The sequence below is a fragment of the Eurypyga helias genome, unplaced genomic scaffold (assembly GCF_000690775.1).
Source record: "Eurypyga helias isolate BGI_N326 unplaced genomic scaffold, ASM69077v1 scaffold45548, whole genome shotgun sequence".
In the NCBI taxonomy this organism is placed as follows: Eukaryota; Metazoa; Chordata; class Aves; order Eurypygiformes; family Eurypygidae; genus Eurypyga; species Eurypyga helias.
This window is the reverse complement of record NW_010269675.1, coordinates 2,875-16,810: the sequence shown is the minus strand read 5'-3', so window position 1 is coordinate 16,810 and position 13,936 is coordinate 2,875. Positions and strand designations below refer to the sequence as shown.

At 53.9% G+C, this 13,936-nt stretch overlaps 1 protein-coding gene across 1 annotated transcript; it reads left to right on the top strand.

Moving 5' to 3' along the window:
- Positions 1-227: 227 nt before the first annotated feature.
- Positions 228-13,591, top strand: LOC104514479 (inositol-trisphosphate 3-kinase B-like; the record flags this gene model as incomplete). Its single annotated transcript, XM_010158175.1, has 6 exons — positions 228-327; positions 931-1,144; positions 3,688-3,892; positions 9,267-9,368; positions 10,611-10,682; positions 13,256-13,591. Coding segments are annotated over 6 exons (909 nt in total), but the record flags the coding sequence as incomplete, so codon positions are not given.
- Positions 13,592-13,936: the final 345 nt, after the last annotated feature.

Here is a 13,936-nt window from a genome sequence, read left to right as displayed (position 1 = left end):
TTCAGTGAAGTTACTCGTGATTTTTGAATGTAGAGTCAAGGCCCAGCGGCTCCAGCTTGGCACAGGGCAGTGGGAAAAGAGCAGATTCTCTGTTTGCTTCCATCCTGCGCTGGCTCCAGTACCTCCTTGCCTGTCCAAAGCCGCCACATGCTGCCTGAAGTGACTTCACGGACAGTAAAAGCTTAAACACTGCATTCACCTTCGTGATTTTTTTTTTTCCTCCTTAGAGCAAATCATGGCGGAAGATCAAGAATATGGTGCACTGGTCCCCGTTTGTGATGTCTTTCAAGAAGAAGTACCCTTGGATCCAGCTAGCAGGACACGCAGGTATGGAGCACAGGGAGGGGCAGAGTGGTGGAAAGGCTCTTGGTTATCTCAGGTTAACGGGCTTTGCTGGCCAGAATCGCCCAACTTCTGCATCAGCGTCACAGATTTCGGCTCCCACATCTTTAGCCCAGGAGAGTGACTTAACCAAAGGCTAGGGAGGGTGAGGAGGAGGGGCAGTGCTGTGTGCTTTCGGGCTCGCAGGGCCAGCGGGTGTTACTGTGTGCTGCGTCACGCTGTTCTCTGGCTCAGCTGAGTCCTTTGGTTGAGACCCCAGTCCTCTTGCTGCTCCACAGCGCAAAGATACCCAGTGCATGAGCTTGGAGAGAAAGCCATGAGGTGTGAACCTGCCGTGACTACACAGCGGCTGTAAAGCAAATGTGTTAGGTGCTGCAGGGCAGGTCTCTGCCCCGTTTAAGGTGTGACGAAACCCTGACGCTGCCTGTGAATCTGGCAGCCCGAGCTTGTAAGTGCCTGCCTCTGGCTACTCTCTCAGGGGCAGGTGTAAGCGGAGATACTTCCAAGATGTTGGGCTGCCCTTTTCGGGAAGGCACAGGATCATCCCCCATCCAAAACAAGTGTCACATTGTCCCTTGTTCCCTTCAGGTAGTTTCAAGGCAGCAGCCAACGGCAGGATACTGAAGAAGCACTGTGAATCGGAGCAGCGCTGCCTCGACCGCCTGATGAACGATGTCCTGAAGCCCTACGTTCCTGCCTACCACGGTGACGTTGTCAAGGACGGGGAGCGATACAACCAGATGGAGGATCTGCTGGCTGAATTTGACTCCCCCTGCGTTATGGACTGCAAAATGGGGGTCAGGTGAGTGGCTTCAGGGACACTGTTGGGTTTTTAGGATGGGATATTAAAAAAAATTTATCTCCTGGGTAAAGCCCTCTGAAACACCAAGTGGCTGTGGGGAAGCCTGGGTAGGGGAAGGACACACCAAGCTCATTCCTTCTCCACTTGTTGACCATCCTGTGTGCTGGGGCAGTGGTTTGGCACAGCAAACAGGGAACAGCTCGCTGTTTGGGTTCGGGTACACCAGAATGTCACAGCAGCTTTTAGGGAGATGACAACCTGCCTCTTTCTGCCAGAGGACACAGCCAAGGGGCAGGAGGTGTGGGAAATCCTGCCCAGGGTGCCAGGGAGGTGAAATAAAGACACTTGAATGGCACAGCTTCATTGAGCGAGAGACTTCCCTCTGCTCCCACACACGCTCAAGGGATGAAACGTGTGTGCTGAGTTGCTCAGTGCCTTTCATGTAAAGTTCTTGAAACGATTCCTGACAGATGAGCAACATTACCCGTGTCCTTCTCGAGAACCATCTACAGATACGCCAAGATCCCAGGCTGCAGCCACTTGGCCAGCAGCAGCCTTTGAGCTAGCGAGGCCACGGCTGGCAAGGGTGTCCCGGAGCGAGCACAAGCAGGGCTGGTGACCCCGGGAGCTGACCGTTCTGGGGCAGCCTGGGGCCGCCGCTCGGCCCTGCATTGGCTGGTGGCTGGGTGGGTTGAGACCCCCCTCGCTGGCGAAAGCACAGCCCAGACGTGTTGGAGACGCTTGCGTTGCTGGAAAAGCTGATGGCTTCTATGGGAGAGAGGAATCTTTTATTTTCCCCTCCTGAGCTCCCAATGTGAAACTCGAACTGGCGTGTCGGGCTGTCAGCAGGGAAGAGCCAAGGAATACTTTCCACCGGAGGGGTGGGGAGGAGGGCAGGGGGCTGTGGCCCCAGCTGGCATGCTCCATGCTGCCACAGGAAGGAGACGGGACCCACTCTGGACCCAAAGGTGACAGCCACCAGAAGAAGACCTGCTGGTCACGTCACCTTGGTGCTCCCACAGCTGTCTTGTGGGAGGAGGAAAGCCTCCTGTGCATAGGTCAGGTGATCTGTGCTCCTGGGTTTTTGGAGCCAGGACAGGCAGAGCAGGCAAGGGGGCAGATGTGCCTGGCGACATTGTCGTTACATAAGATGGTGCTGTGGGAGGAGCTGGTGAGAGAGGGTGAATTGGGCTGATGCTGGGGAGTGGGGCATCTCTGTGGCTGGGCAGGAGAGGCTCTGACAGATAAACTAAACCTCAGGGCTGTGAAACCTGTCCTCTGAGCCAGCTGCTTACTGCTGGCAGATACAGGTTTGGGTTTTTCCTGCCAACCTGGTCTCCTCCCGTCACCCTTAAACAACATTTTGTCTTTCTTAAGCCCTGGTGATGGATCAAGCCTGGAGAGATGCAGGGGCACCAAACTGCATAGACGATCTGTGATTCCCATCAAAAGGAAATCCAGCTTTCTGAGCAGCGTGAGCAGCACATCTGAGCACACTGCTGTTTTGTTTTGCTCTTTTAGTCCATCTGCCCCAAAATCATGGGTCTGGTGATCTCAGCTGAAGCCCTTCATTGCTTTTATCTGCATTGTTTTTTGAAGGGTCTGATGCCCTGGGGGTGTCTGCTCAGTGATCAAACGCCTGCTCTGAGAAAAGACACCAGTTGGCCTTGCTAAGCCTGTGGGAAACACAGGAACACCATTGCGTGTCGCCTGCCGAGCACCCTCACCCTGCATTTTGCTTGGTTCTGGGGGTGAACCGCACCCTCAGTGCTGGGATTTTGGCAGAAGGGACATGGGGAGAGGGCACAGCCCTTCTGCAGAGCTGAGGTCCCAGGGACATTGGTAAGCACCTGGCCAAGGCTGCATCCCTTTCCCTTCTCCGTCTTGTACAGGAAGCTTTCGCTACACAGTCCACTTGAAACCTTTACTGGGCAAAATCATCAGCAGCGACACAGCCCTGTGTGAGAACACCCTGTTTAGCAGCCAGTGAGGCACAGCCCTCGCACTGCACAGTGTGAGTGGATGGGAAAGCGCAGGAGAGGCTCAGGAGCGGCTTTGGCAGCAGCCACCCACCTTGGCTGGATCTCGGAGGGAGCAGCAGATACTGCTAATGCCGAGGGCTGGGATACAGCAAATTGCCTCCCGCCTTCAACCCAGCCAGCTTCTCGGAGCACCTGGGTGGTTTCCTGGACGTATGTTGAAAGCCATGTTTGTGAGAGTGACTGTTCAGGTTTGGGGACAGGACCCCAGGACCAAGGGATGGCAGCCACGCCGTGGGGACCTCTGAGAAATAACCACCCTTCTTATTGCCAAACTGGTCGTGTGATGATGAACTGAGAAGATAGGAGGTGTTGATGATGGGGTGCTAATTAAATCAGGATCCATTTACTTGCAGCCAAGCTTGCTCCATTATTTCCTATGCTGCTCTACTCCCCAGGGATCAGCTATCCTGAATAGGGCTGATTTCTGGGGTAAGGGCTGTCTGTGGGTGTGTGGCACCTTGTGTGGTGGCCCTGCTAATGTCTGCCCATCACCCCTTGCAGGACGTACTTGGAGGAGGAGCTGATAAAGGCCCGGAAGAAGCCAAGCCTGAGGAAGGACATGTACCAGAAGATGATTGAGGTGGACCCCGATGCCCCCACCGAGGAGGAGAACGTGCTGCGGGCAGTAACCAAGCCCCGCTACATGCAGTGGAGGGAGACCATCAGCTCAACTGCCACACTGGGCTTCAGGATCGAGGGGATAAAGGTGAGGTGTGCAGAGCAGAGGGAAGAGCTGCTGGAAGCGTTTGGTAACCCAAACTCACACACAGACACAGCAGGCTGGTGGTGAGACCACGTTGCAGCCAGGCATCCGTGGTCCCCGCAGCCAAACCACCCTCACCAGGCACCAGCCTGGGGTAGCGCCGCTCTTCTGAGAGCACAGCTGAGCTCAGGGCATCAGTGCGACAGGACAGTTTTAGCCATAATCTCATTAAATCAGCCCCTCGGTTGATTTCCTGGACTGCAAAATGCGAAGTGCCATGCTCCAACTTGAAAGCTCGTGTTAGATGTTTGTTTCTGAGGCTGCTGTGCCACCAGGCTGAGCCACTAATCCAAATCCCAGCTTGAGCGTGTGCCCATCTCCGCTTGGAGCTGTGAGTTCAGCCACAGTCAGTGAGAAGGCCGTGTTTACATCCCTGTCCGGAAGCATTCAGCAGCTGAGCCCTGTGAAATGGGGTGAGCACAAGCAGCAGTGCTTTCTGCCGGCTCCTGCGTGCGTGCAGAACCTGCTGACTGTGCTTGCGCAGAGCCAGCACTCGCATCTCTGGAGATACCTGCTGGGATGGCTTTGTGTCCCCATTGGAAGAGCCATCCTGGGAGTTTTTTTCCCAGCGAGCAGACTTTGTGGGAGGAGAGATGTCTGAGCAAAGTTAGGTCTGTAACAGCAGAGCAGTTCTGTTGGCTGTGGAAGGCTTGCGTGCTCATTAGCAATGGTGTTTTGATAGCCAGACGACGTGTATTAAAGGCAATATCACGCTTGAACTAAGGTTTTCATGCCTGGGCATGGTGGTGGCTTGGCAGCCAAGGGGAGCTCAGTCAAGTCGTGCCTGCGTTAATTCAGGCTTGGGGTGCTGCTGGAGGGCCCCCGTGGCAGCTCTGGGCAGCTGCTCACTCTTAGTGGAAACAACAGCTCGATTTCTACACATGTCTTGGTTGGAGGAGCTTCTTCCTCTTGATCACAGGTCATTTTTCTGATCTCTGTCAGGGGTTTTTCCCAGAAGGCTTATGTGGGTCTCTGTGGTCCTAAGCTCCTGCACCTCTCCTGACTGGAGATTGCAATGTCAAAATGAGAGAATTAAAACAAATTAAGCCATTCCCTGAGAAATCTTTTACACCAGATCTTGCACATTTTCCTGGCAGCATTCGCCTTGGCCTCACCAGTCAGATCATAGGATCACAGCAGGATTTGAGTTGGAAGGGCCCCATCTAGTTCCAACCCCCCTGCCATGGGCAGGGACACCTTCCACTAGACCAGGTTGCTCAAAGCCTCATCCAGCCTGGCCTTGAGCACTTACAGGGATGGGGCACCCACAGCTTCTCTGGGCAAACAGCAAATGAATGCAGATGATAGACCACAGGTTTAAAAGGTGATCAGCAGGAGTGGGTTATGCGTAGCCACTGCTTCTGGTTGCCTAGATGCCAATTTGCCAGTGGGGAGGGGTCTGTCTGCCCCGCTCTGCGGGATGAAGCCCTCGGGCTGTGGGAAGCCTTGCAGACCGTGTTGCACACAGGGATGAGAGCACCGTGACTGCTCAACTGTTTCATGGCTGGCAGAGGATGTTGCATTTATCTCAGCCTTGGCCACTCTCAGAAATCCGAGGCACTGCCCTTGGACCGAACCCCTTCAAGAGTTTTCCAGCATGAGCAACACAAGGCACCCCTGCCTATTCCATGCCCCTGCCTGGGATGCTGCCAGCCATGCTCCCCTGCAGCAGCTTTCTGCAGTCCCTACATTGGGTCAGGGCACTTGCCTGCTCATCCAGCTCTTTCCCAATCCCCCCAGCTCTCCCAAAGTCCCTTTCCTGCCGCGGGCACCCACGAGCGCGCTGCAAGCTGCTCTGGCTTGGGACAACCCTTTGCCTAGTTCCCATTCCCATTGGTGTTGTTTTGCTGGTGCTTATTATAAAACTTGAGGCTATATATGAGTGGGCCAGCTGGGACCAAAGCTTCCATGCACTGTTGCTTCTCCCTGCTTTCTTGCTATAACCAGGAATATCTCTCTATTTATAGTCCTACATGATATATCCTTAGCCTCCGGTGGTGCTTCTGAGCTTGTGATCTGAGGACGCTGTGGGGTCTTTATGGCAAAAGCAGGTCATATGTGAGCTGCTTGAAATGAAAAATGTAAAAAACCAACCCAAATCATATTCCCACATGGGCCACAAAAACCCACTGTGGAGGAAAATAAAGCCTTAAAGGAGTGGGGAGAGTTGAGCCCCAGCTTTAGCCGACTGTAAGCGAGGTGCTGTGCGATGTGGCAGTGGATTTTTTCCAAAGAGGTGAGGCAGCCCTTTAATTGGAAAATGTTGAGAAGTGATGGCCTCTAGGAGTAATCCTGCTGCTGCTGCTAGGGGCTGGCTAATTTGAACAAGGCTCTAATTACTGTAATTCTCCTTAAATCCCTCAGCTTCTGGATTATTTTCCCCTAAGCTAAAGCATTAACAGTTCACGCTGGTTCCCGGCTGGGTTTTTTTCCATCAGGGCTGCAGAGCTGGTTGTGCTGTATCCCTGTATTTGTCCTGTTTCTGGGGTTGAGCCTCTGCATTAGGGAAAGCGTCCGCAGTGCCCTGATCTGCTACTGAGTCCTCGAAGGGAGTTTCAGGAAAGTATTATTTAATGACAAGTTTCCCCATGTTTTCTTTCCCACTGTGGATGCTTCCCTGGGAAGAACAGGGGTGAATCTGCCCTGCCCCTCACTCGTGGCTGGAGGCTGGTACCGGAAAGCGCCTTGCCATGCAAGGGAAGGGCAGGATTTGGTTCTGGGTAGGCTGGAAGGGGGCACAGGGGAAGGAGAGGGGTGGTGGTAGCCTTTGGGACAGCGTGGGCAGGTGAAGCGAACAGGCAGCTTGGGGCTGGGAATGAGGATGGGGACCCTTTCCTAGCTGAGCTCTCATTTTCCCAGGTGGCCTTGAGGATCCAGTTTTTCCTCTTCAAAATGGAACCTTTCCTCCATTAAAGGAGATAATGACACTCCTCTAACTTTCTGGAGTAGCTCGAAACTGTTAGAAACAGTGGCTATTAAAATTGCTGAGCTGGAAACAACACAGGCGGTGCCTGGTGACCCAGTTGGGGCTCCTGAGCTCCTGCTGTGGTCGGAGAGTCGCTCACCATTGCCTGCCGCAAGGCCATGAGGGGATGGTATTCCTTGTGGCTGGGATGTCTGGGAGGTCCCAAAATGAGCTCTGAAAGCCCTCACCTGACTTTCCCAGGATGGGCAGCTTGTGAGCCCCATCCAAGGCCAGACAAAGTGCCGGAGGGAGAGCCGGCTGACCCGAACCCTGCCCCAGTGACGCCAGCACAAACTGGAATCGCCGGTGGGGCGGAGGTTGCAGTAGCCCTTATCAGCCCCTCTCACATTTCTGCTGTGTGGAAGCCAGCCCCCTCGGGGCTTGGACACCTGTAAATGTCACGGCAGTTGTCAGCCCCACGGCAGCAGCGTCTGGCTGGGCAAGGAAACCGCGGGAGGCGGGTGACGATGGGACCAGCACTACGGATAGGCTGCTTGGCTTTCCTGAAGCTGAGATTGCCTTATCTGAAAGGCCATCTGTGGTTTTCATTTATTTTTAGGAGCACTTAGAAGTCCATCTCCTTTCTTGGATCCTTTGTGGAAAGTTCTGCTCTTTACATGTGAAATTAGCACTGTGGCACTTCTCCAAATTGATATCTATCGTCCCCCGGGGAGAGGGTGGGTTGATTTCTGCAGGGCTCACGTGGCAGATGTATAGCAACATAGCACCCTTCCCCTATACATCGTGCATGTGCCACCAGAGCATCCTGGGCAGGGCCTCTTCCCTGCACTGCTGCAGACAGACAGAGCTTGGCTCCTTGGTCCATCAGCAGGGTGGCAGCTATGGCAAGGAGGTCTGTTGGATGGCAACGGCGGCAGAAGGTTGTCCCTGGCCCCTGCTGATGTGTGGCTCTGCCAGATGTTAGCCTGGGACAGCACCATGGTTGGTTTGAAGACAGGTCCAGGGTGGTTTGAAGCAGGGTGCATTGGCCGCACCCCATGCAAACAAAGTCTCTCCTGAAGACTCGGATGTTTCACGTGTTGCTTTCATTACCGCCTTTGATTGCAGCTTCCTTCCAGCTTGCTTGGAAGCGAGCTGGGAGTTGGAAGCGTGCTGAATGATTTACCCCCAGCTGCACATCGGGTGTGGGTTTGGTGTTGGGTTTGCCTTGCCCAGCTCTCTGCAGCCAGCCCCCAAACTGGACCGGTCACCACCACCATGCCCATGGCCAGCCCTCTCTCCAGGGGGATGCACATCACCCCATCCTAGGGCACGTCCCTGGAAGAGACTCAGAGTCCTGCCAGGGCACGTAAATCTTCAGGGCAGGTTATTCATTGTGCTTTCTTCCTTCCCCAACCTCTGCTCTGCTTCTTCATCCTTACTTCATCTTCCCCAGCCCACAGGATATCTTTTTGGCTGCTGTCCCTTCACTCTATTGTGTGCAAACGAGCTGTCCGGAGCGGAGGGACGGAGCTGTGCAAGCAGGGCCGTGAGCATGAGCATGTGTGGTTTAAAATAGCCCCCATATCCAGGAAGCCAGCTCTGCCTGCCCGACATGCAGCCGCTCTGGACAATGAACCGTGCTGATCCAAAACTTGGAGCCCCAGCAGGACCGGGGAAATGGGGTGCAACCTACAGAGCTGCTCTGAGGCTGAGCTGGGAGCCCCTGGGTCAGGGCTGCGTGCTGTCCCCATGGCAGAGCAAGCAATGCCATCCCTGCGGTGGGGCCAAGCACGACGTGCCCCTCTCTATCCCGGTGCTCGCTGCATCCCGGTACCCGGCTGCTCCCTCTGAGGGTTTGCTCTCCATGGGCTATCAAAAGAGTCATGAGTCAAGCAGCCGTGGGGCTTGCTCCTGGCTACAGAGGCTCACAGGGGATTCGCACAGAGGAATTTTGTGCCTCCATCCACACTCAGCTGTGTCCTGCTGTGGTCATGCTCGGCTTTCCCCCCCGAGCAGGGATGCAGCCCGAGGCTGGTGTCAGCACCCTCTGCTCAGGCACAGCAGCAGTGGGAAGCCATTTGGGCATGGTGTGGCCCAAAACAGGCCTCCAGCTGCTGTTGGCAGAGAGCGCTTGGGCCATGAGAGCTTGTGTACATTGCTGATGTCCTCAGAAAGCGTGTGATGGTGGAGACTTGCCATTTGCCTTACCCAACAGAGCTGTGGAATGGTTTGGGATGTTCAAGGAGGAGAGCTGCTGCCTCTTCTCACCCCTCTGCCATAGATGGGTCCTTCAGCTGCCGAAAAAGCTAGTTGCATCCTACTTGGGGACATGCTTGGCTGCTGAAACCCCCATTCTCATCCCGGCTCCTTCCTTCCCCATCCTACTCACCACTCTCCCTTCTTTTCAAGAAGGAGGATGGCACTGTGAACCGCGACTTCAAGAAGACACGGACAAAGGAACAAGTCACAGAGGCCTTCAGGGAGTTCACCAGAGGCAACCGCAACGTTTTGGTGAGTGGGGGATGCTGTGGGGGCTGCCCTTGGCTCATCAGTTGCCTGCCCTGAGGGGTTGCAGCCCGAGTAGCCTCTCTTAAAAGAGGATGAAAAATGGCAAAGAGAAATGCTGTCCTGGCACAGGGATGAGAGGAGACCAGCAGCGGGCCAGGAGGGGACACGTTTGCTGCAGCAGCGCTGCCTGAGACGAGGCCGAGTCCACTGAGGATTCTCAGGGATCGGCTTGAAAACACCCTGCAAAGGCACAGGCGTGCTCTGCCCCCTCATCCCTAAGGCTGAGGGCAGCCTCCAAGCCCGCTGTTTGCCCCAGTATGCGAAAGCGCGGGCAGTGGGGTCTCCCACCCTGGCAGGATGGGTGGCCGAGGCATCCCCCTGCCTGCGCCCTTCGTGCGGACAAGCCGCAGTTGACATTTCCCAGTTTTGTCCGTGTTGCCAGGAGAATAAGAGATGTAGCTGTAAACAATTTACACCAACTGTGTCAAAAATCCTGTTTGACAAATGCTCCCATTTTAAGCTGTACTGTACGCAGCCTACAAATGCACGACTCCAGCTGGAGTGGCCCTGGGCATTGCCTTCTTCAAATCAGCATGTTCCCTTTGACAGCAGTTACCCAGGGATTATTCCTGGCTCTGAAAATGAAGTTGCCCGGCGGCATTTTATCTGTAAAGAGCTTGGAGCACACTCACACCAGCGTGCCCGGGCTCTGCACGGGGCTCCTTGGCCAAACAGGAGCTGTTGCAATACAGCGACCCCCACATCTCCGGATGCAGTTGAAGTGTGAAAATTCAGGTGTATTATAGTGCCCAGGTAGCTGCTGCGTGTGTCCCTATGCTCGGTCCTTCTGCCTAATCCTCAAAATCAAATTATCGAAGGGGCCCCCTGAGAATGGTTTTGGAGTACCATGGTTGCAGCAGGCAGAGTCTACAGAAAGCACCAGTTCAGCAAAAGCAAATGCTCTCCCTAAGTTTCAGAAGCCAGAGGAGCTCACAGGATGCCGTAGAGGCCAAAAGGATAAGTAGATCCCAAAAAAGAGGGGACACCCTCCCAGGGGACAGGTCTGTAGGAGGATGCTGAGCACAGGGCAGCTGAGGGACACCCCCAGCGTCTCTCCCTGCAAACACGGTGTCCCGGAGAGACGCCGGGAGGGGCGGCTTCCCTGTCTGCCCCACGCAGCGGTTTTGATGCAGACTTCCTGCAGCACTGACGGCTTGATTGGTTTTGTGGTTTTTGTCATTCCAGAACAGTTACCTTAACCGGTTGAAGGGTATCCGCGCTACCCTGGAGACATCCCCCTTCTTCAAATGCCATGAGGTAATGCTCAGCTTCAGGTCTGCCTGGAAATGCAAACGGTTTAAGCTCGGCTTGTCCAAGGAGATGTGGGGTCAAAGTCAGGGGTTGTAATTTTCTACAACTTCAAATTTATTCTTCTATCTGTATTTTCATACCCCTCAATACCCTGAGTGTTTATCTAATACATGGAAATACAGATACCACGTTCACGCATCTGACATGGGCTCGAATCTAATGTAAACCCACATTCATACAGATTAAAAGTGATCTAGGAGGAATACAACTGGGAAAAAAATCCCTAGTGTAGAAGTATAGGGGTTTTCTGGAGAGAAATGCCTGTCTGAATTGATCGTCAGGTATCATTTGGCAGCCAGCTGCTCCACGTGATCAAACAAGGCTTCAACGTGGCCATAAATTGCAGATATCTCAAAACTGCCTTTGCTGAGCTGGCTGGGGAACCACAGTCAGGACTCTTCCCTGGGAATAACTTTCCTTCAGGAATGAGTGTCCACGAAATCAACAATTTCTACAGTGGAAATTCCGTTCTGGTGGGAAAACAAAGAGGAAACACTACATTTTTTTGGCCATTTCAATGAAAATCTGAACACTCCATAATTTAATTAAATCATTGACTTAGCATTGGCAAAGGGTATTTGCTCTTGCATCTACTTAACAAAACACGAAAGCACGTGTCCTTGGCACGTGTTGTCTGTGGGCAAAAGAGTCTCATAGGAACCCCTGACTAACAGGAAATGGGAGCCACAGTTCCAAGATCCCACTGTCCCTCAGCCAGAGCCATGTGGGCCACCTCAGCCCCGGCTGCAGGTGGAGGGTCCTGCCAGGAGCCAGACATGGATGGACTGTGCCTCTTGACGGCAGTGCCTGTGAGGCAGCCGAAGGGAAATTTCAAAACCAGAGTGTTTCAGGTCAGTTCAACATGGGAAACCAAATGCTCCCTGAAACCATGTGCCAGGGTTTCGTTTGAAAACACAGAAACAAAACAGCCTTTCAGGGGAGTTTTGAAAGGAGTTTCCACTCCTTAAAAATTAAAAAGCAGCAGCTTTGACTTTCCATCCCACTGTGAGATGAAGGTCTGCCAAGCTCTGCGGGGCCCTCGCTGCTCCCAGCCTCTCCGAGGAGCTGCAGGAAAATTCAGCGACCTGGGACAGGCAAGCAAAGAATGTCAGCAGGCGGCTTGTCCTTAGAATTAAAATGCTCCGTCTTGTCCAAGAGACGGCTGTGAGAGCTTAGAAAGAGAAGAGCTAAAGATAAGCATTTCTGGGAAATAATACGTATCTCTGGACCTTGGACATGTTCCCAGTGTGCTGGAGGAGGAAGTCTCCTCAGAAATGTAAATTCATGATAGCTTTTGCAACCCGTACGCGCTTCCCCTTCAAAACCCTTGTCTACAGGCAAACCTCAGGCTAAATCCCAGTGAGATTATGGACACGGGAGCCCCCCATAACACTTAGTGCTGCTGTTTCGGAGGGCTGACAGCAGCTGGATGCCCCTAATGCTACGCTTCTCCATGTGGCTGTGTCTCTTGTGGGCTGCTCCTGGCAGGATACAAGGGCAAGCGGGTCCGTAATCCACCAGTCATGAGCCTCAGGCGTGATTTGGAAACCAATCTCTGTTTGGGACAGCTCTGGAGCACACCTGTTGGTGCTTTTCTGTAGCACCTGCTAAAATCTTCTGACCGCAGGAGCAGATTCAGCAGAAGAGCACAATGGTGAATGACCCGACACACATACGTGTCCCCAGACACCGGGAAGCTGCAGCAGGCTGGCTGGCACTGTGAGCTGGGATGGGCTGGGGGGCTGAGCTGGAGGCATCCACCTGCTGAGCATCTCTCTGCTCCGAGGGTGGTGAGCACTGAGCTCGTGGGGTCTTGTCCTGCTGTCAGAGGCCTTGAGACTTCTGCTGTCAAGGACTATGTGCTTCACCTTCCCAAAATGCACCCGTGGGCTTCCCCGAGGCTTGCCCAGGCCAGTACTCACTGCAGGATTTTCCCAAAGGCAGATCAGGATAAGGAACACCCCTTCAAAGCAGATGCTGCTGAGTGAATTAATGGAAAAGGAAATTCATGTACATGTGCCCCAGTAACTTGCATCCCCAGAGCACTGGGAAAGCCAGTAGGATATTCTAGGGGGAATCTGGGTGCAGTTGGATGGTGTTTCAGACAGAAGACAGCACCCTGCAGGTAACCACAGTGATGTCTGCAGGGCTGGCAAGTGTGGATGGCACGAGCTGGTCACACAGAACCAGCCTTGAAAAACAGAAAGCTGGGACAATTCATCTCATTCCTTCCCCTGGGACCTTGACTCAGTTTCCAAAATTGCTTCTCTGTCTTTCATACCCATGTTTTCCTTATCCTCTCCTGCTGCCAAGAGCTGGGATTTGTATGAGTAAAGCAGGTTGTCTGAACACCCACTTTGCATGCACAAACACAGCCGGCTCGGCACAGAGCTCACCTCTGTTCGTGTGAAATCTCAGCGTCCTTGCAAACGCAGCCTCAGATAAGGTGTCTGAGCGCCCCGGAGCTGGCTGAGGATGAGCAGTAGGAGCACCACTTAACTGGTCTCTCCTCTCCGCAGGTGATCGGGAGCTCCCTCCTCTTCATTCACGACAAGAAGGAACAGGCCAAAGTTTGGATGATCGACTTTGGGAAAACCACGCCGCTGCCGGAGGGACAAGTTCTCCAGCACAACGTGCCCTGGGTGGAAGGGAACAGAGAGGATGGCTACCTCTGGGGGCTGGACAACCTCATTCAGATCCTGACAGAGTTGTCCCAGAGCGAAGACTTGCATTAAAGCCGCGTGTCCGACTCTGCCACTACCCCCAACCTGCCCCCCGACTGACTCTTCTGAACTGCACTACAAGACACTTTCCAGCCCTCGCCCTTCTCGTTTGAAACCTATACTCTCCCTATTTAAGGCGTTTTTGTTGTGGATTTTTCAGGTTGTCTTGGTTATTCTTTTTTCCCCCTCTCCGTGTAAATAGAGAGCTAACCTGCCAGAACAAAAGCTGAACTTGAAACCTCGGCTTCGCGGAGTCGGTGCGAGCTCGCCACTGTGCCGGCCGGGAGCAGCCCGGCAGGCGTTGCTTAGGCGAGCGTGTGCTTGGCCTATCGCGCTTTTGTCTCTCGAGCAGCCTGATTTTAAGAGGGCCTTTAAGAGGGCTGATGGAAGAAGGAGCCTCTCTCTGCGCTGGGATCGGTAGCTTCATCCCAAAATACTCGGAGGCCGTGCCCAGGACCCTCCGGCGGCCGGGGTGTG